Here is a 23,613-nt window from a genome sequence, read left to right on the forward strand (position 1 = left end):
GGTATTGTGCATAGAGGTTGTGATGCCCTCCTACTATTGGTAGCATGACATTCATCATGTACCAGTGCAGGTCATGTCACACATGTGAATTTAAGTAAAAGTTAATTGAAGGCTAGTGGCATGCAAATCTCATAGGCATGCATATGAGGTAAATAGAATGAGAGTGTATGGAGGCAAGTTATTGTCTCAGAAGTAAGTCTTTATAGATGATTTTTAATAGCTTTTACCGGTCAGCTGTAAAATAATTTTTATTTCTCAAAATGGCGACTTCCAAAAGTAAGATATTGAATTGAAGATGATTTTGTTTTCCTCTGCCAACTTCTCTGTTAGATTCATCAGAGTACAGTGCCTTGCAAAAGTATTCACCCTCCCCTGCAAAATTTCCAAATTTTGTTGCCATCTGAGCTTGCAATCATGAAACTTTCAAATGGGACATTATATTTAGAACATACACAATATACTTCAAACTTAGAAAGCTAAAAAATGCTGATATTATGTAAGTAAGTTAGATTTTCAAAGAAAATTAAAATTGCATAAGTATTCAACCCCTTTGCTACAGCAACCCTAAATCAGTTCAGGTGCAACAGATTAGTTTGAAAGGTCACAAGATTAGTGTAATAGTCTCTGTATGTATGTAATCAAAGTGGTTTAACTTGATTTCAGGAATAAAATGGTAGAGAAGCACAGATCAGGAGAAGGTTACAAAAAAATTTCAAAGTCACTTATTATCCCTTTGAGTATGGTAAAGTCCATCATTAAGAAGTCGACTGTGCTTCATACCATGCCGTTCTTCCAAAATAAGCAGCCGGGCAAGCTGGAAACTGGTTAGGGATGCCACTGTGAAGCCATTAATGCCTTTTGGAAGATCTGCAAAGTTCCATGACTGAGATGAGAGTCAGTATTCATACATCGACAATATCCAGTCCCTACACAAAGCTGGCTTGCATGAGCAAGTGGCAAGAAAGAAGCCATTATGGAAAAAGAATCATCTTAAATCTCATATGGAGTTTGCGACAAAGCATGTAAATGATACTGCAGACATATGGTAGAAGGTTTTGTGGTCAAATGAGACAAAAATTGAGCTTTTTGGTCTAAATTCAAAGCATTATGTCTGGAGCAAGCCCAATATAGCACATCATCCAGTCAACACCATCCCAACTGTCAAGCATGTTAGTGGTAGCATCATGTTATGGGGATGTTTCTCATCAGCAGGAACTGGGAAACTTGTCAGGATTAAAGGGAAGAAAAATGGTGCAAAGTACATGCAAAACCTAAAGGAAAACCTGCTGGCATCAGCCAAGAATGTAAAACTGGGTTGAAAATTCCCATTTCAACAGGACAATGACCCAAAGCACAAGGCCAAAGCCACATTGAAGTGGTTTTAAAAGAAGAAATTGAATGTTCTGGAGTGGCACAGTGAAAGTCCTGACTTGAATCCAATGGAACATATATGGTGTGACTTGAAGATTGCAGTCCATCAAAGATCCCCAATGAACTTGTCAGAATTGGAGCAATTTTGCCAGGAAAAATGAGCAAATATTAGACCACCCCACTGTGCAAAGCTGGTAGAAGCCTATCCAATAAGACTCACAATAGTAATTGCTGCCAAAGATGCTTCCATCAACTACTAACTTAGGAGGCTGAATACTATTGCAATAAGAAAATTTCAATTTATATATTTTCTTTGCAGTTTTTGCTAGCATCCATCCTTCTTCAAACATAACAGTGTTAAGTTTGATCATTAGAGTTTTTAATAAAAACAAGTTCATTAGAATAATTGTTTACATTATTTGTATTTAATCAAAATGTGGCATTATTGGTAGGGGGTTGAATACTTTTGCAAGGCACTGTATACGTAGGGCTGAAATATCATAGACTTATCTATCTTAAAATACTAAATGAATTGGGAATTAACCGTACTGAGATGGTGCTGGTACTGAACACCCACCCCTGTTTTTGTGTTTGTAGCTATATATAGCAATGTTTACTATAATTACAAATTCACTAAGTTTATCTTCACAAAATATGGCAAACATTTAGTAAACATTATAAGTCTGTTGCATACAAAGAATTGGATTTTTGAATAATTTTCACTAAAACTTTTGTGTGCATTTAATGATTTAAGGAATCAGTCTGACTGAGTCTGAATAGCATGAGTGCAAGATGATTTTCATTGATGAGAATAAAAATACTTTCATCTTACAGTCTTTGTATTTAATTTTCATAATATTTAGAGCCTCATAAATTAATATCAAAAGATTTTTAAGGTAAAGTTTATATTTTATCTGTTATTTTTATTTGTTTGTAGTTAAGCACAAAACTACACAAAGGACTATCTGTGCTCTGCCCACCGTAGGTATCGAAACCCGGGTTTCTAGCATTAGAAGTTCACAGACATATCACTGTGCCACTAGGGAGCATCTGTTATTTTCTCTTCCTCTCATCAGCATTCACTACAATTGAAATGAAACTTTCTACTGTTTAGCTTATTTTTAATTTTATATTTTATTTGGTGGCTTGTACATCATACACATGCATTAAACATATGAATCACAAAGTAAACACATTACCATTCCCATTTTTCCATACAGTCAATTGCTATACGTTGCACTCATTCCATTAGTGAGATAACCTTTGTTATTATTTTCTCTAACTTCTTGACAGAAAAGAAAATATTTTGCCTTTCAAGTATCATTTGAAAACATAATATATAATTCTCAATAACAGAATGTCCAAAACCAATTATAATTTCATTGTTTTTATAACTAAGATATAACTAAGTTGTACAAGTTGTTAAAAGGTATGACCACCAACTTTCTTTACTGCCAAGTTACATTTTTTCTTAATAAACATACTGCTAGAATTGACTTTTAAAAAGTAATTATAAGAAGATCCCCTCATTAATAGAATGGAGGTATACCTGAGAGGCAGCACAAGCTCCAAATGCTTTGAGAACAACATCCACAATACGCTGAGATGTCAGAACATTCCCTCCAACTACAGCTGCATCTTTATATGGACTAAGTATAGAACCTTCAGGAATAACTATCTTAACAGGAGCTAGACATCCCTGTATAAATAAAACAGGTAATTTTTCAGAATTAGTTAATGTAATTAGTTTCCAGTGTTGGGCATGTTACTGAAAAAGGTAACTCATAAATGATTTATTCAGAAAAAAACTAATATAATGTCCTTACATATTAGTTAATAAAAATAAAAACATATTACTCATTACATTTCTTTCTCTTGTCCTGTGAAACAATGTTGTGACTATTCCTTATTAAATCTAAATCTGAAAATCAATTTCTTAAATTTATATCAACATGATTTTAACAGTTTTGTGTATAGCAAACAATCTTTTATTGGATATTACAAATGATAAAATGTAATCATTAGAATACAGATGACTTTGTAGATGAAAATCTATGCAAGTCTTCCCAATTTATGCATAAGGAATAACTTTTTAAAGTAGGTTGTCATAATTACAAAAGCAGTTTTTTAATCATTTACTAACTGATATTTTAATGCTATTTCTAGTTTAATGAGGTTAATAATAAGAAGCTGTTTATCTACTAATCAGGATCTTTGTCATGCCTTTTTTATGCTCTGGATTCAAACAGCTAAAACTGTGTGCATGCATGCAATTAGCCAGATAAATTAAAACTAAGACCTTAGAGTCAATCAAGCCATTTTACGAGCTGCTCTTTCTCTGAAATGAATCTTGACAGGAATATAAAAGAAAATCATATTTATCATATTTCAGTTGTTAAAATTTTATAAACTGACATTTACTTTGGCTTTAAAAAAAGAAAAGAACATTAATGTAAGTATACAATGGAGAGAAGGTAATGAAACAAAGTTTTTTTTTCAAAGAAAGTAATTATAATATTATCACCCCAATTAAAAATCAAATATAATACATTATTATTAAAAAAAGTAATATTATTATGTTATTACACTAATGAATTATTTAAATAACATGTTACTCCAACTCTGTTAGTTCATCTTATAGAATTTTTTTCATCAATAAATTTTGCTTGATGCTCTGTAAAGCCTTGGGAAATTAAAGTTGTTATTTGAAGCTAGTTGCTGATGTGAAAGTAAAAAAAATATTGTCTACCTATTTTAAGACAATGAGATACTCCTCTATCCAATCAACATATTTCCCAATGAAAAATATAAATGTTCAACTAAAAAGAAGGTCATGTTCCACAAGTCACTGATCATATTTTCAAGCAAAAAATTTGGGTGTTTAAGTAAAGAAAAGATCACATTCTACAAGATATAAGGTTTGTACACTTATCGAAACAATAAACTTAAACAGGTCATTTCTTTTAACAAATTTTTTTTTTTTTAAACCAACAGCTACACATCAAAAATCTAAGACCAGACAAAATTAATTCTAGTTTTTTGGATAATAGGTGGTATGATACTAATTTCAGACAAGACTGATGCTATAAAGAATGCCAATATAGTGAACAGCTAAACAAGAAACTGACTAGGTTCCATATAATATGGCTTCTCAAATAGACAAAAAATTGTTCAATTAATATATTTAAATCCTTTACCATATGCTCCTTTTTTCATGTTTTGTTTTACAACATTTGGAAAGAATAAATCTGATAACTAAAAAAAACCTGATACCATAGAATTTTAATTATGTCCATTTAACATTCATCATATGATTGAATTTTTTCTTCCAACACCTTGTACAGCAACAGTTGATGTTAGTTTTCATATTATCAGTGTTAGCAAGATAGATCAATCAGCTTATATATTTTATACACTCTGTTATTATAAAATTTAGTTTCACAATAGCAGTTGCCAGTCATTATTTATTACTTTGAATTAAATTTTAGCAACAGCATTTAAAATGCTTTAGTAATTTCACAGCTTTCAGTTTAAGACTGTCATATCACATTATGCTGTCTTTAGGCTTGATAATTTTCTGTACAAATATTTTGATAGTACTAACGACTTTAATTCAAATGTATTTGTATGTTAGTTCTTCACTTTAGGATTAATAATGATCATATGAGTGCAACACACAGACATAAGTAGTATGGAGTTAATTTATAGAGTTCAATTTTACCAATAATTCTTGCAGTAAAATGTATAATATCAAGGTTTTCAGGAACTTACATGGACCCTGAATATAATGGATGTAATTCTGAATATGATTATGATTATGAATTATATTTTAATAGTACCATGCCCAGTCATGTAGTAGATCTATTTTCGAGAGAGAGAAAGTCTATAATTTATCTTGTACTTCAAGGAAACATTACAGCTACCAATACAATGGCTACACTTCCAAGTACAAATAAGGTTATCAATTTTTATTCAATATAAGATTACATTCTCTACAATGCAATGTTTTTGTGTATTCTTGATGAAAAATTATACTATGAGCCTGCAACTAATTACAAGATCTGTCATGCCTCAGAGCACACAAGAAACTCTTCTAAATGTAAGATTAAAAACTATAATATTTAACCTGATTTAAAGGCACATCATGTCCTACAAGGCATCGTAGGCAGTAAATAATGGCTGATAAAGTAACTGCTGTTGGTGTGTTGCAGTTCCCATAAACTTCATGACTGGTTCCACTAAAGTCAAAAACAGCAGTGCCCTATGAGTATTAACACAAAAATTATTTTAATTGAAAAAAATCAGACACCTGTTGGTAAACACCAAAAACAACAGTATAAATTGGTGAAAATAAGTTATGAAAATACTCTAATTACACCACAAAGAAAATCATAAATTATATATAAACAGCATAAGTTGGTTAGAAAGATTCACAGAGCATTGACCTATAATGTTGATATGTTGTTAAAATACTAAATTTTATTAAAAGTGAAATAATTTGACCAAATCCTGTATGAATTAGCGTTCCAGTAATATCTTGTTATGAGCTACATTCTTAATTAGATTGACTTATGATATATATTTAAAAAAACAAAACACTAGACATTTAAAATCTTCCACCTCCTATCTGTTAAAGTAAAGCATTTGTAGTGTACCTTGGTAATTGGTGTTTTTAAATTTTAAAGATTTTATTTTTTCATTTCAAAATGGCTGCTGGATGGCCAAATGCTAGTGTGGTAAAATATTTAATTCAAAGAAGAACTTGATATTTTATTAGAAATAATGCAGCTTTAATAACTCAATTATTAAATATTATACAATTTAACAAAACAAATTGCTTTATTACTTTTCTTATCTCAAACTAATCAGACTTCTAATTATCTAAAATGTGCCAAGTGTGCAACATGTAATTATTAGAAGTTATGACCTAATATTTAAATTACAATACAACAAAATATCTTAAGTTTTTAACATGAAACAATAAATACATTTCGAATTACAGGAATAATTTTAGTTGTTAAGACTGTTTTTAAAACAGATAAGATGTCATATAAAAAGAATTGTGTTTTATTAGGCATTCAACTAGATTTTAGATATGCATTCCAACCTTCATTAGGTAAAGTAGCTTTACTGAAAATAAGTAGCTGAAAACAGTAACAAACTAAACACTTCTTCCAGTCTTATACACTAACTTTTTAAAGACGTGTCCCAAGTAACATGTCAGTGATCTTCTTGTACAGGGTTGAATGTTATATTAAAATAACTTTGAATATGCAAATCACCAAGTTACATGACAACTAAAACCAGTATAAATTCATGGTGGAATGGCACATATCAGAAATACATTTTGATATTTTTTGGTATTTCATAGGTAATGTGATACCAGTTAATACTGATTGCTTTTAGGAAGGATATGCAAAAGTCCTTTCCAATGCAAAATATTCATACACTTAGGTCATAAAGATGCATTCAGATTAGGGATTTGAAATTTCCAAGATGTGGCTTTCCTTGTATTTAATGGTATTGGAAACAAGGAAATATGGATTAACTTGGAACACCAGGATCATACAGAAATAGACCTGAAACAAGTCCTATGCCAATCTTGATAAGCAAAATGATGTATCTTGTAAAAGATGAGAATCCAAGAACACAAAGATCTGTGATAAAACACATCCACATGTCCAAGGCAACAGTATGCAATATAATTAACAATATATTCATCTGTAAAAGTGACACAAGTCACCTACACATAAACTACTTCCACAACACAACCATTCAACCATTGCATACTTCAAGAAGCTGGAGAATGAAATGGGTATTCATGTTATTCAATAAAAAAAATATTAATAAAGTCATAGGACACAGCATATATGGATTTTTGTACAATCATCTGATGAAACAGGCGTTAGGAAGCCATCATCATCATCATACCACACTAATGGCCTAAGGAAAGTCATCAGGTTGGAGGGGTGTGCTTATTTTTTTATTTTTAGATATGACAATCTTATGATGTAGCCTTTTGAAATGGAAACTGTACTGCAGGGCAACTGTCACGATGTATGGTTACTGGATAGCATGACAATGAGCATGACCACATCAACTGTAACAATGTGGTGAAGCTCCAAATCATTTTAATGTAATATAATTAACCTCTGTATAATGTCAAGATTATGAATGAATTCATGTTGAAAATTTTAATTACAAAACATAATATTTTCATACTGAATTAATGAAACTTGGGAAATCGACTAATAATGATAAAATTATAAATTTCAATACTTTTTCCAGATGATAACTAAATCAGAATTGGCAACTGTATAGTCAATGTCTTAAGAAAGATATGGTGCTTGATACTTTTCCTAAATTTAGAAACAAGCCAAGGCCTAGTTCTTCTTAAAAGTGAACAACTTAAAGAAAATATTTAATGAAAAGAAGCACAACTAGAGTTCAGTAAGTTAATCAACAGTGACTGGTATGCCTAACAGTGTTATTGTGACGGATTAGTAGCAATAAACCTAAAGTGAACTATATATTTTTTTTGTAGTTTAATTGATATCCATTAGTACCAAAGCTACCAAATTAACTTTACATTTTAAAATGTATAAGTAACTGGTGAAATAAGTATTTATAATTACACCATAATTATATTAAAATAGGTACAAAACAGAATCATAAAGCTATAAATATAAACGTGGTTTTACCAAGTGACACAAATCAAAATAAAATGAACACTAAATACATCCCAACAAAGAATCTTAATGAATTAGCTAATGACTTGATTCCAAAAATTTGATTCATGGAAAGTTTCACTTATTTAAGAGACATAATCTCTCAATTTTTTCATATTGTAATATTTTCATCCTTACATAACAGTGAGCTTTAAATAAATGTGATATGATAATCAATTATGAAAGGACATTTACCTGTGAGCAGTATAATAATATTTGATATAAAAAATTAACCTTTTTTGTATGTATAGTAAGATGAAGCTTAATCAAAGTGCCATCATCCATGTAATCTTCAGAACTCAGTTCAACATGATCCTTTTCATTGCTAAAATTTCTTCCAATCTGTTTTAACATGTCCCTCACTGCAAGTTCTGCATTGGCCTAAAATGAACATGGTGTTAAATTAATCATTTGTATGATATACAGCATGTGATGTAATTTTACAAAAGTTATGTAAAAATTACATTATGTTAAAAAATATAGATATTAAAAGGATAGTTGCAAATCCTTTTTGTTGTTTTTATACTTTAATATACAGCCTGTATCTTTAAATTTATAACAACAAACTGAGAAATCTGTTATATGTGTGTTCAGTTCAATAAGTACAAAGGGTTTATTGTTCTTTAACTGAATGGCCTACATATGGTAATACATTGGTATATCACCACAGATTTAACTCATTATACCAAGGGTAACAGTGAACTTTAAATAATTCTGATAGAACAGAAGTATTTACTTGTGATCAATCTAATATTTGATATAAAAATAACTTTATAAAAGTGGTGCTTCAAAATAAAACAAGCTAAAAATATACAATATTAACCATAAAAATAGGATGAGTCAAAAGAAGAACACCGTACAATATGCAAATTTCAGTAATGCACATTTATCAAAGTTAGAAATAAAGAATACAAAGTGAATTCTTATCAGAAAGAACAATGCCACCACAGAAAAAGTTCTGGTTGGAGTAGTATAAAAACCTTTCTGTAGTAAAATAATCATAAAGAAAGATTTTTCTATTATGTAGAACCACAGGACATAAGATTTTGAATAAGGAAACCTTCAGTATTCATAGAACACCTCAACCCATTTCAGACCAACACTCATCCTCAAAGTGAAGGCTATGGCTATGAAAGGCTAATCTTTGAACCCAAAAAACCTACTGCAACGAATCTGGGTAGATATTGCCTATTTCTATTAGCAAAACAGTAAACAATGAGATAAAGATTTAAAGTTGACAAATCCGACAAGATTCCAGGCACATCCTCAAAATCAGTATCTATGTTTTAAGAAATATTGCCCAGATATACTAGAATTACAGTAATCACATTCAACACATAGTCTCCCTGATACAGTTCCACTGGACTTTTCAGCTCTTTGTCTGCTTGAACATGGTCTTGAAAGTCAGCTTCCCTGTACAGTGGAGGATTTGTGGAACATTTGTCAAGACTTGTAATCTAAGAATGACCTCATCATCTTTTATAGAAGCTGATTACAATATGAATTTCAGATTGAGCATGATCAATAATGTAAGTAGTAATTCCAAGGGCAGCACTGGACCTGATATTTTGTTCTTATAATACTTGATTAACCTTAGTACATAAAAGTTTGAAATCAAAATAATTCTTAATATAAAAATAGTAACCAGAATGGTTAGACCATTAACAGTTTTTTGAAGAAATAAAATATTGCAAAAGAACTAAAAAATGTTTTTTGTTAGGACTGTGACTAAAGAATATTTACCTGAATATATCCCATGTAGGCTTGAATAACTTTTATACCATATGTATCAATCATATTGGACACTAAAGTGATACCCTACAAAATAAAATTTTAAAAATTAAACATATTAATCTATGAACTGAAATTTAACTTAAGTTCAATTACCTTAAAGAAAAGAAAAAGAAATGCATTTCTCAAATGTTCTTTGTAGAAACTTTTTAAGGCAATATTTTACACAATGAAAAGGAAAAAGTTAACAGAAAATCTTACAGGAGTTGCGGTGTGTGTGTGGAAGTATTTTGAGAGTTCCACTTCAAAATAAAACAAGTCTACAAATATATAATATTAACCATTAAAAATGTAATGAGTTGAAAAAAAGAACATTAGACAGTATGCAGATGCCCCAAGTTTTTAATAATGTATTTTTATCAAATTCAGAAATAAAGAATACAGAGTGATGGGTTAATGTTTGTTATGATGATCAAGCCAGAACTAGATTGAACTCTAAAGAAAACAAGTAAATTAGTGTCTTTTAAGTTTGACTGTGATTTGAAAATGGTTGTCAGCAACTTACATTTTTTTCTCTGGATGTTTGGTGAAGTAATCTTTTTTAAGAAGAGGGTTAGATTTGTTTTAGATCAAAGCCACATTGGGCTATTTGCTGTGGCAATTACGGGAAATTGAGCACAAGATTTTAGCCCTGTAACTCTGTAGCCTTACTGCTATCCCACTAAAGGACATTAAATTACTTAAATTTATGGTTCCCACACTTTGGAATCTAGAAAATTTCAGGATTTTATATGATCTTTTAAGCTTATCAGTAACTAAATTAAATAATTCATGCATAACTATCAGATCTTTTTCATCAGTTTATTGTTAATACACTAAAAAAGACTATAGCATGTAGTATAACTCTTTACATGAATTTAATAATTATTTTGTTTCAACAATTCACCAAAGATGTTTCTGTTTCATCCTTTCATGAGACTATAATAAATTATTGTACAAGGTACTATGAAGTGGTATGTTAGCCAAGGTAGTATTTATTCTCAGGTTATTCATTTCCTCAAAGAGTATTAGATAGGTCTGCTTTATGACAGGAGGATCAGCAGGATAAATGTAAAATAAGCCTGACTTTTGCTAAACTGAGTTTAAAAAACAAATACACAGACTGATCACGATGAGCTATAAAAAATGAATACAATCTTTATTTGTATCAAAGACAAAAACAGTGTGTGAATATATGCATTAGAACACTGGATGGTCACCTACAAATGGATTATTAAATTGATTAACTGACATTCTTCCTTTGAGATGCCTTTTCATCAATATAATTCATTGAGATATTTTGGAAACATTGGATTTATCAACAGCAACTAGAATTACCCATATGCCTGGTCGTTCCAATTAAATATAGAGGAAGCCATAATCTTAGATATCATCTACCCTATCATTGAAGGACACTGCTGTCATCTATTTTTGCACAACATGCAGTGTTATAGCTATATTCCCAAGGGCAGAGCAGATGTTACCTTTAGAGAACAACAATGAACAAAGGCAGACAACACAGAATTTATAAGTTGAATTTTAATGTTACATATTTTAATTTCTTAATTTCAAAAGGAATATTTAAATAAATTCTCAATCATTACTTCTCATTATCAGTGACACTTCTTTGCTCCAAACTATCCATCTTAGACTTTCTTTTCACCCCTATATGATTTTGTAAAGTTCCAACAAACTACACATTTATATATTAGACATCCCCTAGCTAAAATGTAAATTTATAGCCTCTAACCTTCTTTCTTTACTGAGATGTATGCAATAAAGTGAAACCCACAAATTGCATACCTCCAAGTACAACCTGTTTTTCAAAAAATGTTAACAATTCTCTTTGACATGTGCTTTTGGATTATTTATAATTAATAGAAAGAGAGATTCCAGGTTACTGAAGGATAGGTGACTAGGAGCATTCAGATCACAGATTCTGAAAAATTTGTTTTTATTCATCAGGATTATTTCAACATATTTATAGTTTAGTTAGAAAGCCAGTTAAATTACAGTAGTTTTAGGACATTATATTTTTGTGCATGGTAATATTTTGTATTATGAATTTAATATTTATATTTATACATTTTGTGTGATAAGACTCTCATTACAAAAATAATAGGTCTAGTAAATGTCAAAGAATTCTTTTTATGGGTGCAAAAAAAGACAAGATTCAAGATGTAAGTACTAATACTAAATGTATTGTTTTTAATGTAAATTTTTTATGTATTGTTATAAAAGTAACTAAAATATACAAACTGCAAACATATTAGGTTATATAAGGAAACTTAAGAGAAAAAATTAAATAAACAAAATGGTCATTATAGCACATGTATGTTGCTAGCTTGTGAGTGTGTAGTTAGATTTTTTTTATTTACATAAAGCTATCCCACTTAATGAACAGCTTTGGCCAAACTATGAAAAAGTCTAAATGCAACTGTATAGAAATAAAACTAAATGGAAAGTTTATTAGTTTTGCTATATGAATAAATAGTGTATAATTGTCTGTCACAATATGCAGTCATTCTAGAAAGAAAAAATGGTAATTTAGATTTATTTTAAATTTTTTTTAGGTGGTGGTTACAAGGTTGGTGTAATTAACTAAGAACATATACTGTTAGCGTTAGGGTAGACAAAATAACACATGACATATAAAGCTTATGGGGAAAAAAAGGTTTTCATTTAAGGGGTTTTAGTGGCTATGCAAATAAAATATAAAACTGTAAAATAAAAAAAGGTATTTTTGTTATTAATAAAAAAATCATCACACACTCAGAATGACACAGTACATTCCCAGAAAAATCTTTAGTTAAAATACTTATTACAAAAGCTTGCCTTATTTCATGAGGACACACTTATTAAATTCAGAATTATAATACGTATACTTTCATGGTTACATGATGATTACAAGGTTGGTCAAAATGACCAAGCCCATATATGAAGAGTAAAATTAATAAAGTAGAAAACTCATGATATGTTTGTATACCACATTTTTGATCTTTCTTTGTTTCAAGTATGTCCTTAAGACTTAAAATAAATTTCACTTTAAAACTGGTTCACTATATATTTCTGATATGGTAAAGAAGCATGTCAAATTTCTCTTGTTCCTGGAAACATTTACATGCAACATGGACTACACAACACAACCCTTTCGCTACAGAAAATGTAATGCACTACATCATGAAATAATAATAAAAAGGAAACTTTCAGTAATTCAAGACATGTATATTCACATAACAATATCCTTTTATTCTAAAGAAATACAGTGGAAAAACCCTTTATAAGGATTAGTATATAATACAAAAATAAAACACCTAATACACACACACACACACACACACACATATATATATATATATATATTTATATATATACATAGAAACACTTTTCACATTGAAATAGATGATACAAAAAAGAAACTCTCCAATAAAGATTACAAGTACATATAAACATATACAAAACATCTTTAACACAGAAAATTACATATCAAAAATAACCTTAACAGTATACCTTCCTCCTTTAAATGAAGTTGCGGGAGTAGACTAATGAAAACCATTTAATATATGCATATACAAAAGAAAGTATCCATTAATTACTTAAACACCACAATTATAATTACATTAAAGCATGCTAAAATAACTCTTGCTCAATAATACACAAAAGGTACACATAATAAAAAACAATCACACTAAATAAGACCCTTTTTGAACTACAGAAAAGTACATAAAAAGAAAATACTTTTTATAAAAGTAAGCCACACAATGCAAGCATAATTCTTAGGAAATCTGGTAAGCAGATAGCACTTGTAATTATATATCTATAATAACAAAAGGGTGTGTCTGTTTGACTGTCATAACTCCAAGAGGAAAGAACCTAGAAACCTGAAATTTTGCACCCGTACTAAGTGGACCATGGACCTTGGTATTATTACTTATCCATGTGCATGCATAATGAGGCAAGCTAGAGAAACACCGCATAGAAATGAACAGGTTCCTTATATTACAAATATATATCACAGACACTCAGACAGACATGCAGGTGTGTGCACGCATGCGCATCTTTTTACAAAGCAAGCTAGCAGAAATATTGAGATAATGCCTGGGAGAAAGTTGAGCACAAGACTAAGGGGACAGGGACTTACAGAATAGAGGACCAAAGCAGGTTTACATGAGTTGACTGTTAGAGGACATCTAGGAGCAAGGAAGATGGCAGATAGAATCCCCAGCAACTTCCATTGACATCTCTAAAAGGACAGTACCTAGAAAGAAGGTAGAAAAGATGCCAATGGGTGAAATGCCTCTCATAGAAGAGCCATTCAGAAGAGTAGCTCTGGACTTGATCGGATCACTAGCACCTGTATCTAACAAAGGCAACCAGTATATGCTGACAGTAGTTGACTATGCGGCACATTACCAAGAAGCCATAGCATTATCAAAGATAGGGACCAAGAGAGTTCCAGAAGGCCTCCTGGAAGTGTTCTGCAGAGTAGGCTTTCCAAAAAAGTCTTGAGTGACAGAGAGCTAATGCAAGAGGTGTACAGACTTATCAGCAGTAGGTAGCTCTTTACTATCCTTTACAACCACAGATGTAATGGGCTTTGTGAAAGAGTCAATGGAGTCTTAAAGAGCAGAGCATGCTGAAGAAGATGAGTAAGTAGAGACCACATGACTTGGAAAGATACCTGCAGTTATTAGTATTTGCTTACCAAGAAGTCCCACAAACCAGTACAAAATTTTCACCCTTTGAGTTACTGTACAGAAGAACAATAGGAGGTCATTTGCAGATATTGAAAAAACTATGGACAGGAGAAAAAGTCAGAAGTGAGGAACAAATACCAGTACTGTTAGACCTCGGAAACCAACTGGAAAAAGACCTGTCAAATTGCTTGAGAAAGTTTGTATGCAGCTCAAGGCAGTCAGAAGCACTTCCATGACAAGATGGCCAAGGATTGACATTTCAATGTCGGTCAGAAGATCTTGGTTCTGCTACCCACAGACAACAATAAAATGACCCTGCAGTGGAAAGGACCTTTTGAAAAGCAGGAACTTGTCAAAAGAAAGGACTATAAAGTGAAAGTGGACAGGAAGACCAAGATCTACCACACCAATCTGTTGAAGAAGTACTTCAAGAAAGAAGACGACCTAACAGTTGTAGCTATTGAGGTACAGATAGATATTGCAGACGTGACTGTCACAGATGCAGAACCAAAAGACAGTGACTTTGTCACAGAAGATGAAGACCTACTAGACCTAAGACTGCTGGGTGTAGACATACACAGGTGTCAACATCAGTGAAGAACTGACTAGCAAGCAGAAGAAAGAGATACAAGATATACTGTGCCAGTACACAGATGTCTTCACAGATAGACCAAACAAGGCAGACCTTGTGTAACACAAGACTGAGACCATATCCAGGAATCCAGCCAAAGTAAAGTCCTTTACGATGAGAGACCTGACCAAGCAAGAAGTCCTAGTAATGTTAGAAGCTGGAATCAAATTCATCCTACTTTTTACCAGTGTAATCGTGAAGAAGAGAGATGGTTCAAACTGCTTCTGCATAGATTTCCCAAAGCTGAACCTCTAATAAAGTTCAACTCTGAACCTAAAAGCAATCTAGAGGCTATCATGGTGAAACTAGATGAGGCCAAGTTCTTTACCAAGATCGGACTCAGTAAAGTTTATTGGTAGATCCCAATGGAGACAGAACCTAAAGAGAAGACAGTCTTTGTGACACCAGATGGATGCTACCAGTTCAAGAGGATGTCATTTAGGTTAATCAACTCAGCAGTAACATTCACATGCATGATGAGGTAGATGATGCACAAAACTACTAACATCGAGCATTATGTGGACAACATTCTGACCCACAAAGCCAGATGAGAAAACCACTTGAAGAAACTCAGAGAGCTGTGCTGATGAGAGACGGCAGCAGATTTGACTATCAGACCATTTAAGTACTACATCAGTATCAGTTATTCTGTATTGGACTTTGTTGGACATAAGGTGAGCAACTAACAGATAGTCATGGAAGAGGAGAAATTAACCTGCATACAAGATGCACCAACTCCGATGACCAAGCAGCAAGTCAGATCCTTACTGGGATTAACAGGATACTATAGGGAGTTCATCCCAAACTATGCTGAAGTCACTGCATCACTGACCGACCTGACCAAGAAAGGCCTACCCAACAAGGTGAAGTGACAACAACCACAGCAGATGGCATTCTAGAAGTTAAAGAACATATTCGGAAGTTCTCCAATCCTTAGAATGACAGACTTCAACAAACCATTCAGGCCAATGCATAAGACGTTGGAATTGGAGCAGTACTTCTGCAGGAATATGTAGATGGACTGTTTCCCATAATGTACATCAGTAAAAAGATGTTGAGTATTGAGAAGAACAACATTGTGATTGAATGAGAGTGTCTGATCATCATATATGACATCCAGAAATTCCAGAACTACATCTACGTGAAGGAGTTCATCATCCAGATGGACCATCAGCCCCTTGCATACATCCAGAGGTACAAAATTGACAGTGCAAGGATCATGAGGTGGGCATTGTATCTCCTGAACTATCGGTTCTATTTTGAGGCCATCAAAATAGACTTTGTGCATGAAATAAAAACACTCTTTGTACATAGCATAGGTAGGTCTGCTTTATAATGGGAGGATCAACAGAATAAATTACAAAGTCAGTATGAATTTAACTTAAATAAATGAGTTAAAGTAAAGAAATAAGCAGATTGGACACAATGTGTTATACAACTGAATACAACCTTTACCTACACCAAATGAAAAACATAGTTTGCTTACTTGTGCTGGGACACCAGACCATCATATGATACTGTACTCATGAATTTATTAACTGATGTTCTTCTCTCAAGATGTTTTTCCATCAACCAACTCACTTGAAACCTATTGCAGACTGTTTTAATCTTGTTTCTGATTTACTTATAGAGAATGGAGCAATTCACATAACTGGTTATTTTAATTCAACTAAACCTTTAGTAATCATCTGCCCTACTAGTGAAAGATACTGCTGTTGTCTGTTCTTGCACAATATGAAGCATTACAGCAATAACTCCAGTTGGCACAGCAGATGTTATCTCTAAAGAACAACAAAGGAACAAAGGCACCTGAAACGAAGTCAACTAAATTATTTTCTGGACTATGCATTATGCCAAAATTGCACAGACTCGGAGACTCAGAATACAAAAACATTTTCGAAAATTTCTATGTTGAAATAAGAAGAAAGAAAATGTATGGTATGCCTGTACACCACACCAACATAATTACAAATATCAAACATAAAGTGAGTCAATTCACCTACTGCAGTGTTTATAAAATCAATAATTCATCCACAAAATTGTAGTTTTTAGCAGACAATACAAAAGTAATGTCTCACAGCACCTTAAATCCTTCTCATTCATGGATGGCTAATTTGTATGTATCAAGATCTTTTACAATGTTACATTCAAAATTCAATTAAACAATTTTATTATCAATGTATGTCAATAAACCTGCATGAAAGTGTAGTTTGTAGTTCAAGTTTCTATATTATCTAAGCCTTAATTTCAAAAGGAAATACTTAAAAAATTCTCAATCTCATCTGTCACATAATGCATTTGAGCTCTCCCTTTCAAAATTTTCTAACCTTAAAAATAGGCTACCACAGTTTCTAACCAATTCGAAACACAAATAATCCATGTTTATAAGCAAGAATCTGAACTCTGAACTTTCTATCTTCTTGACTTGCTGAGATACTAATAAGTTTGTTAAATCCACCAGATAAGCCCCTCCACTTTCTCTCCCTGAGTTTCAAGATTGTTAATCAATTTTAGCTGGCTGATAGACATCTTAATACACAATAAAAAAGAGCAGATTTTCCTCAATATAAATCTTAAAAGTTGTTGCTTATTATTCCCACAGCCAAAGTTAGCAAAACTGTTAGGCTTGTGTGGATCATATTTTGCCACTGTAAACACTGAAGGAATTTTTAAACTATCTATAGCTTACTTAGAAAGCCTGATAAATAGTACTTTTAGGGCTTTCTATTCTAATCAAATATATAGTTTTGTCTTCTAAAATGCATATTTGAAAGCTACATGAATACTTTTCGGACACCCAGGTTTTGGTGACTCAACAAGGTTTACAGAAGAATAATTTTAATTTTCACTTGAGTGAAAATGCATTTGAGTATGCAATAAGCATTACAAATATTTGTTTTATGTAAACATTTTATTTACTGTTATATATTTTTTGATAAAATTAGCTGAAACGTAAAAATTAGGTACTCCTCAACTTATAACCTAACAAAACTTCAATAAAACAAAAATTTCATGAGCTGAGCATGTGTGTAACATGACACCCCACAATCAAGAGTTCTTTTACATTAGTTTTACCAGAAACAGTTAATGGGTTCCTGCTGTATTTTATTGCTTTTGACATGAGGATTACTGCTCTAGTGGGTACAGCAATAAAACCATAAAGTTAATGAAAGCAGACATGAAAAGGTTCCCATGAGCAGCAAACCAGTTCAGGTGAAATACATTCAAAGTCAAAATGGTCAAGAAAAAAAAAACTCTTTTGAGGTCACCTGGGAGGAAAAGATGTGTCTTGTGACACAGTATGATGAGCTAAAGTGTCAAAGAAACATAAGAAGCACTTGGTAGTAGAAACAACATGATGACTATAAGTTATATATTTGGTTCTAACAAAAGAATCAGGAAAATGAGAATATCTAATAACTGTACATAAAAAAAAAAGTTTCAAGACAAGATAAATCAGAGTATGCAAAGTAAAAAATAACTATGGGTCAATATAAAAAACAAATTGAAATATTTTAATATTTTGCTAGTTTCTAAAAGCATCATCAACAAAACAAGTATCAGGAAAAGGTACAAGAAAATAAGGATTCAAGTAATGAAATGTTTAACATGTCACTAGCACCTTCAGGTGCGACTGAATTTAGTTCAAGATTTAAAGTATAATATACATAAGATAAAAGAGAAATGAGCTACCAACAGAGCCTTCTTCAGGATTAGGACTAGCAGACAATCCTGCTCTACAGACATTGATGATTAAAAGGCCTGAGCATAAGATCTGTCTTCTTCAAAATCATTGGGAAATGGCAGATATTATGCAAATTTAGCATCCAACTGAACATAAATCCTGAGAGGGATACCAGCAGACAATTTATTAATAGCAAACTAAATATACTGATCAATTAAAGAAGCCAACATTCACGATCAAATGCAACATGTCTTCACCACACAATCTCAACATGACCAATTTGACCTTAGAAAATTCATGGAACACACTGAAAAACTGAAAACTGCCTATATCACTGCTTGGGACCAGCAAGAAGGTATCTTTGTACCAAATTTTAGTTGATACACACACATGAATAGTTCATGAAAATAACAAATTGTGCTTTTCTTGGTGAAAAATTGAGCAAAAGACAGAAATTCCAAAATTATGTATATCTCTATTTAGGACCTGAAAAAAGTATCTCTGTATCAAATCTCATCTACCACAAATTGTCAAAAAAAAAACTAAAATTATGCTTTTTGAGACATCTTGACCCCTATAATTACTAAAAATGAGCAAGACAGGAATTGTTATTTGTCAACATGTGTTGCCTGTAGAAAAGTCTCTTTGTACCAAATTCCATGCAAGTTGAAACAAGGCTAAGCAATTGTCCGAAACCCCTAAAATAATGCATTTGTATAATCCCCCCCCCCTAATGCTTGGAAATCTTTAACTTTTTTCAGTAACTCTCTTATTTTTAAATGTCTTATTCTTCTTTGTCATATCCAGGCTTTGTTATTCTTTTATTTCTCCTTCACTGTGCTAATACTTAATAGACTTAAGTTAGGACTTAGTTATAAATAATAGAAACATCAATACATTTTAGGGCCAATCTTACTGGACTGAAGACTCTCTTTACTATTGAATGAAAAATGCAATTGACTGTAATGAGTCTCAACCATTTCTCATAACTGGTTTAGTTGCAGGGGAAATATCCTGACTTGACTGATTTTTTCACACCTTCCTCCAGATGAATCAACCACTTTATTGAAAGGAACTTGTCATTAGAGACTGTATTCAGAGATTATTTAGTAGTTTATTTAGATGACAATCATAAAGAAAATGAAGTTGAAAATTAAGACACAAGGAATTGGATTTTGTCTGGTTTTGACTTCTGTGTGGGTTGTATCTTAAAGGAAATTTTAAAGCTAGTTTTACAGTCTCACCTTATGATTAGCTGCAACCTGAGCCTTCAGGTCTGAGATGTTGTCCTTCAAGTTTCGTGAACCACTACAACCAGGATACTTTGCTGGAGCCATTAGCTGTTCAATCAAGTCTGTAAAATTTATGTAAGACTTAGAATTAAACAAAACAATATTTGTTAAGAAAACAATTCAAAGAAAAAGTGAGCCATAAGATACTGTATTAATCTTTAAACTAATAATATAAATTAACAAAGAACACTCTTGAATTAAACAGCACAACCCCCTTAATAAAGAAGAAATGGTAAAAGTTAGTTTAATAGACCTAAAAACTATGTAATAACTGCAGTTAAGAATGGTTATCAAAGGTATCAGTACAGGTAGAAACAAAATATGACAATTACTCTCAAAAGATGCACTATAAGTCCTGTAACTGTCATTCCTTAGACAAAATCTTCATCTGTATATCAAGTAGGCCACTTATTTTGTTATCAAGTAACAGTTATGAGAATTAGTATATTTCTTAATTTACCAAGTACTTTGGGTATTGTAATTTGCAATTTTACACTTTATACAGGTAAATTGTTTCTATCTCTTTCATTTGATCTCTGTAGTATTTTCTGGCCACTAGTTTATATTCATTACTTCTGTATGGTGTTTCTAATATTTTTGCTGTGGTTCTTGAATCTTTCTATCTAGTGTTTATATTACTGGATCATGGATGTGTTCATCTACAGTTAACTGGTTACTGATATTACCAATTATTTAATAATATTCTTGTTTAATAATCTGAAAATGTTTTTAATGCTTCTATTTAGTATTTACATTACTGGAAGTATTCATATAGAAGTAGGTTGTTTCTGTTATTACCTATTATTTAATAATATATATTTTTTTAATTATCTGAGATATTTTAAAGATACTCCTTGTTTTGTTTTCTAAACAAAAAATTCAAGCAAATAGTTTTTACTTTTTAATTTAGCCATTATTAGATAATGTTCAAAATTCTTTTGTAACTGTCTCTGATTTCCATTTACAACTAACTGTTATATAATTAACTACAAAATGCTAATACAAATATTCAGTAGTAAGTGAACTGCACTATTTTGTTTATTCAAACCTGGTTTGAGTCTACTGATTAATAAACCTTCTGTTATTCGTTTCTTAATGCTTAATGCTCAAATTTGCATGGTCTTGTCAGTGCTCTAGTGATAGAATCTATATAATTCAAATTACATTTAGGACACCTATATTAATATACTATGTTGCAGTAAAATTCTTACATCAGAACAAACCTAGAATAACAAAGTGAAAACATTTCTTTCCAATTTCCACACTGTTGCCTAAATAACAACTGATCTTAGCATTTGACTAGTTTACATTATCAAATATAATCATAATTAGGTATTTTAGGGAAGATAATTAATTTTCAAGCTGAAAGGACAAATGTTTATAAAATTTAACTAAACTGTCAACCTAATGACATTTCATTACATGAAAAACAACAGTTGAATCTAATTCTAAGTATCTTAAATAAAAAAAGAAAACTTATTAAGGAACTGTATTCATTTATATCTTTATATATATAATAAAATGTAAATCCATGAGAGAAAAGAAGAAGAAGAAAAAATTGCAGCCACAAATAAACATCCAACACCAGGGCACAAATCATAAAGTGGGTATCATATATTGTGCCCTGGATTTTAGAGGTACTGGCAGACGTAAGACCCAAATTGCATTGGGGGTATACCGTTTATCCAGTTTAATCTCAACTTTGCCAGCCTTACATGATTAAGAAATAATTTAAAAATTTAGGTGCTCTAGCCCACAATGTCCCACATATTTACCACTTTTTGCTGTCTGCAGCCAGGTGTGGAAAGGTGGTTGTTCACAAGAAAAAAAAAGCAACAAGAAATAATAGAATATATTACATCAATGTGGGAGACATTAAAACTGTCCTTGAAATTAGCATTCCATTCCCCAATATGATATTTGGACATAAATACCAAGATGTTGAGTTATTACTATACTAAGCCCAACCAATATAAGTATAGCTCCCATCTTCCACCCTTCCATGCTACTATCTGGATCTTCGGTGGTTCTAAAGGGATCCACACAGTAGCAGGTTTTATACATGGAACGTGATATAACTACCACTACAGTAATCTACCTATACAAGATATGAAATGTCCAATAACTAATTACAATTATTTCCCCTATAATAAATTTTATAGATTATTTTTTTATAGTGCATATTATAATATTGTTTAAATAAGTATTTTCAAACTTGTATAAATATTTTTTATGTTTATCATGAAATAATTTAAAGTATTTAATTAAACCCTTCTCCTTGAACCCATTAAATATCAATTTATGTACTAATATATTAATATTAGATATTAAGAACTGTACATTACTACAAATTCTACAATACCTAAGGAGCTAAGAGTGTATAATGCTCTGTATAGCATTTGGTGGTACATTACTGTTTGGAGAAAGCAGTCCAAATATTTGAAATATAAAATCATTTCTTTTGTCATAAATATTAATATTACAACAATTATTAATTATCGTAATGTTTAAATATAACTAATGTACTTGTGTATAAATGTCACCTATTGAATTACTTATTCCTGGATTATTAATACTAAACAAATTGTCAATATATCAGTATGATAAGGAAAATAATTCTGGATTTGAAAAATTATTTATGAATTTATTTTTGTAATAACGAACATATAAGTTGGCAACACGGCTCAAATGATTGGCACCCATCAGTATAACTATTATTTGTTTATAAGTATACTTATCAAAATAAATATAACTATTATATACATAAAAACTAAAAATGCCTTTAATGTTATTAGCAGTAAAACTTCTATTTATCTTGGTAGATCTATAAATTCATCTATCAACGAATTTATCACTACTACCACCATAATATCTCCATTCTGAAAACCAATTTGGAGAATAATGTGTAGAATAATTAAGTTTCAAAATATAATCATTTTATAATATTTATGTCCAAACATCATATTAGAAGCTAACTTCAAGGGCAGTTTTGCTGTCTCCCTAACAGATGTAATGTATTCTATAATTTCTTGCTACTTTTTAAATTCTCACATTTGGCTGCAGACAGCAAAAGGTGGTAAAGATATGGAACGTTGTGGGCTAGGAAACCCACATCTGCTCAAAATGTTTTTGTTATTTATTTTTTCTTAATCATGTGATGCCAGCAAAGTTGAGGTTAAACTGGATAGACAGTGTACCCCCAATGCAATTTGGGTCTTACTTCTACCAGTATCTCAAAAAACCAGGGCACATTACATGATGACCCACCTTATGATTTGTACCTTGGTGTTGGATGTTTGTATTATGGCTGTGATTTTTTCTTTCTCTTTCACAAATTTACATATAATTGTATTTCATCTAAAGTTTGGATATGCTGTGAAAGATTCATGCTATCCTTACCTTATGATGTATTTTCTTCTTTAATTTTTTAGCTTTTCAA

At 31.4% G+C, this 23,613-nt stretch overlaps 1 protein-coding gene across 2 annotated transcripts in view; it reads right to left on the reverse strand.

Annotated features, from left to right (window-relative positions):
• The window catches only part of LOC106460816 (5-oxoprolinase-like), a 356,751-nt gene that overhangs the window by 17,956 nt on the left and 315,182 nt on the right, over positions 1–23,613 (reverse strand). For both annotated transcript variants that reach the window (XM_022387614.1, XM_013920558.2), the window contains exons 24-28: positions 20,127–20,236; positions 9,843–9,917; positions 8,334–8,480; positions 5,498–5,632; positions 2,921–3,070 (exon numbers count right to left, since the gene is read on the reverse strand). In XM_022387614.1, the coding sequence (XP_022243322.1) occupies positions 2,921–3,070; positions 5,498–5,632; positions 8,334–8,480; positions 9,843–9,917; positions 20,127–20,236 (617 nt within the window). The remainder of the gene's footprint in view (positions 1–2,920; positions 3,071–5,497; positions 5,633–8,333; positions 8,481–9,842; positions 9,918–20,126; positions 20,237–23,613) is intronic.

Source organism: Limulus polyphemus, unplaced genomic scaffold (assembly GCF_000517525.1).
Source record: "Limulus polyphemus unplaced genomic scaffold, Limulus_polyphemus-2.1.2 Scaffold841, whole genome shotgun sequence".
In the NCBI taxonomy this organism is placed as follows: domain Eukaryota; kingdom Metazoa; phylum Arthropoda; class Merostomata; order Xiphosura; family Limulidae; genus Limulus; species Limulus polyphemus.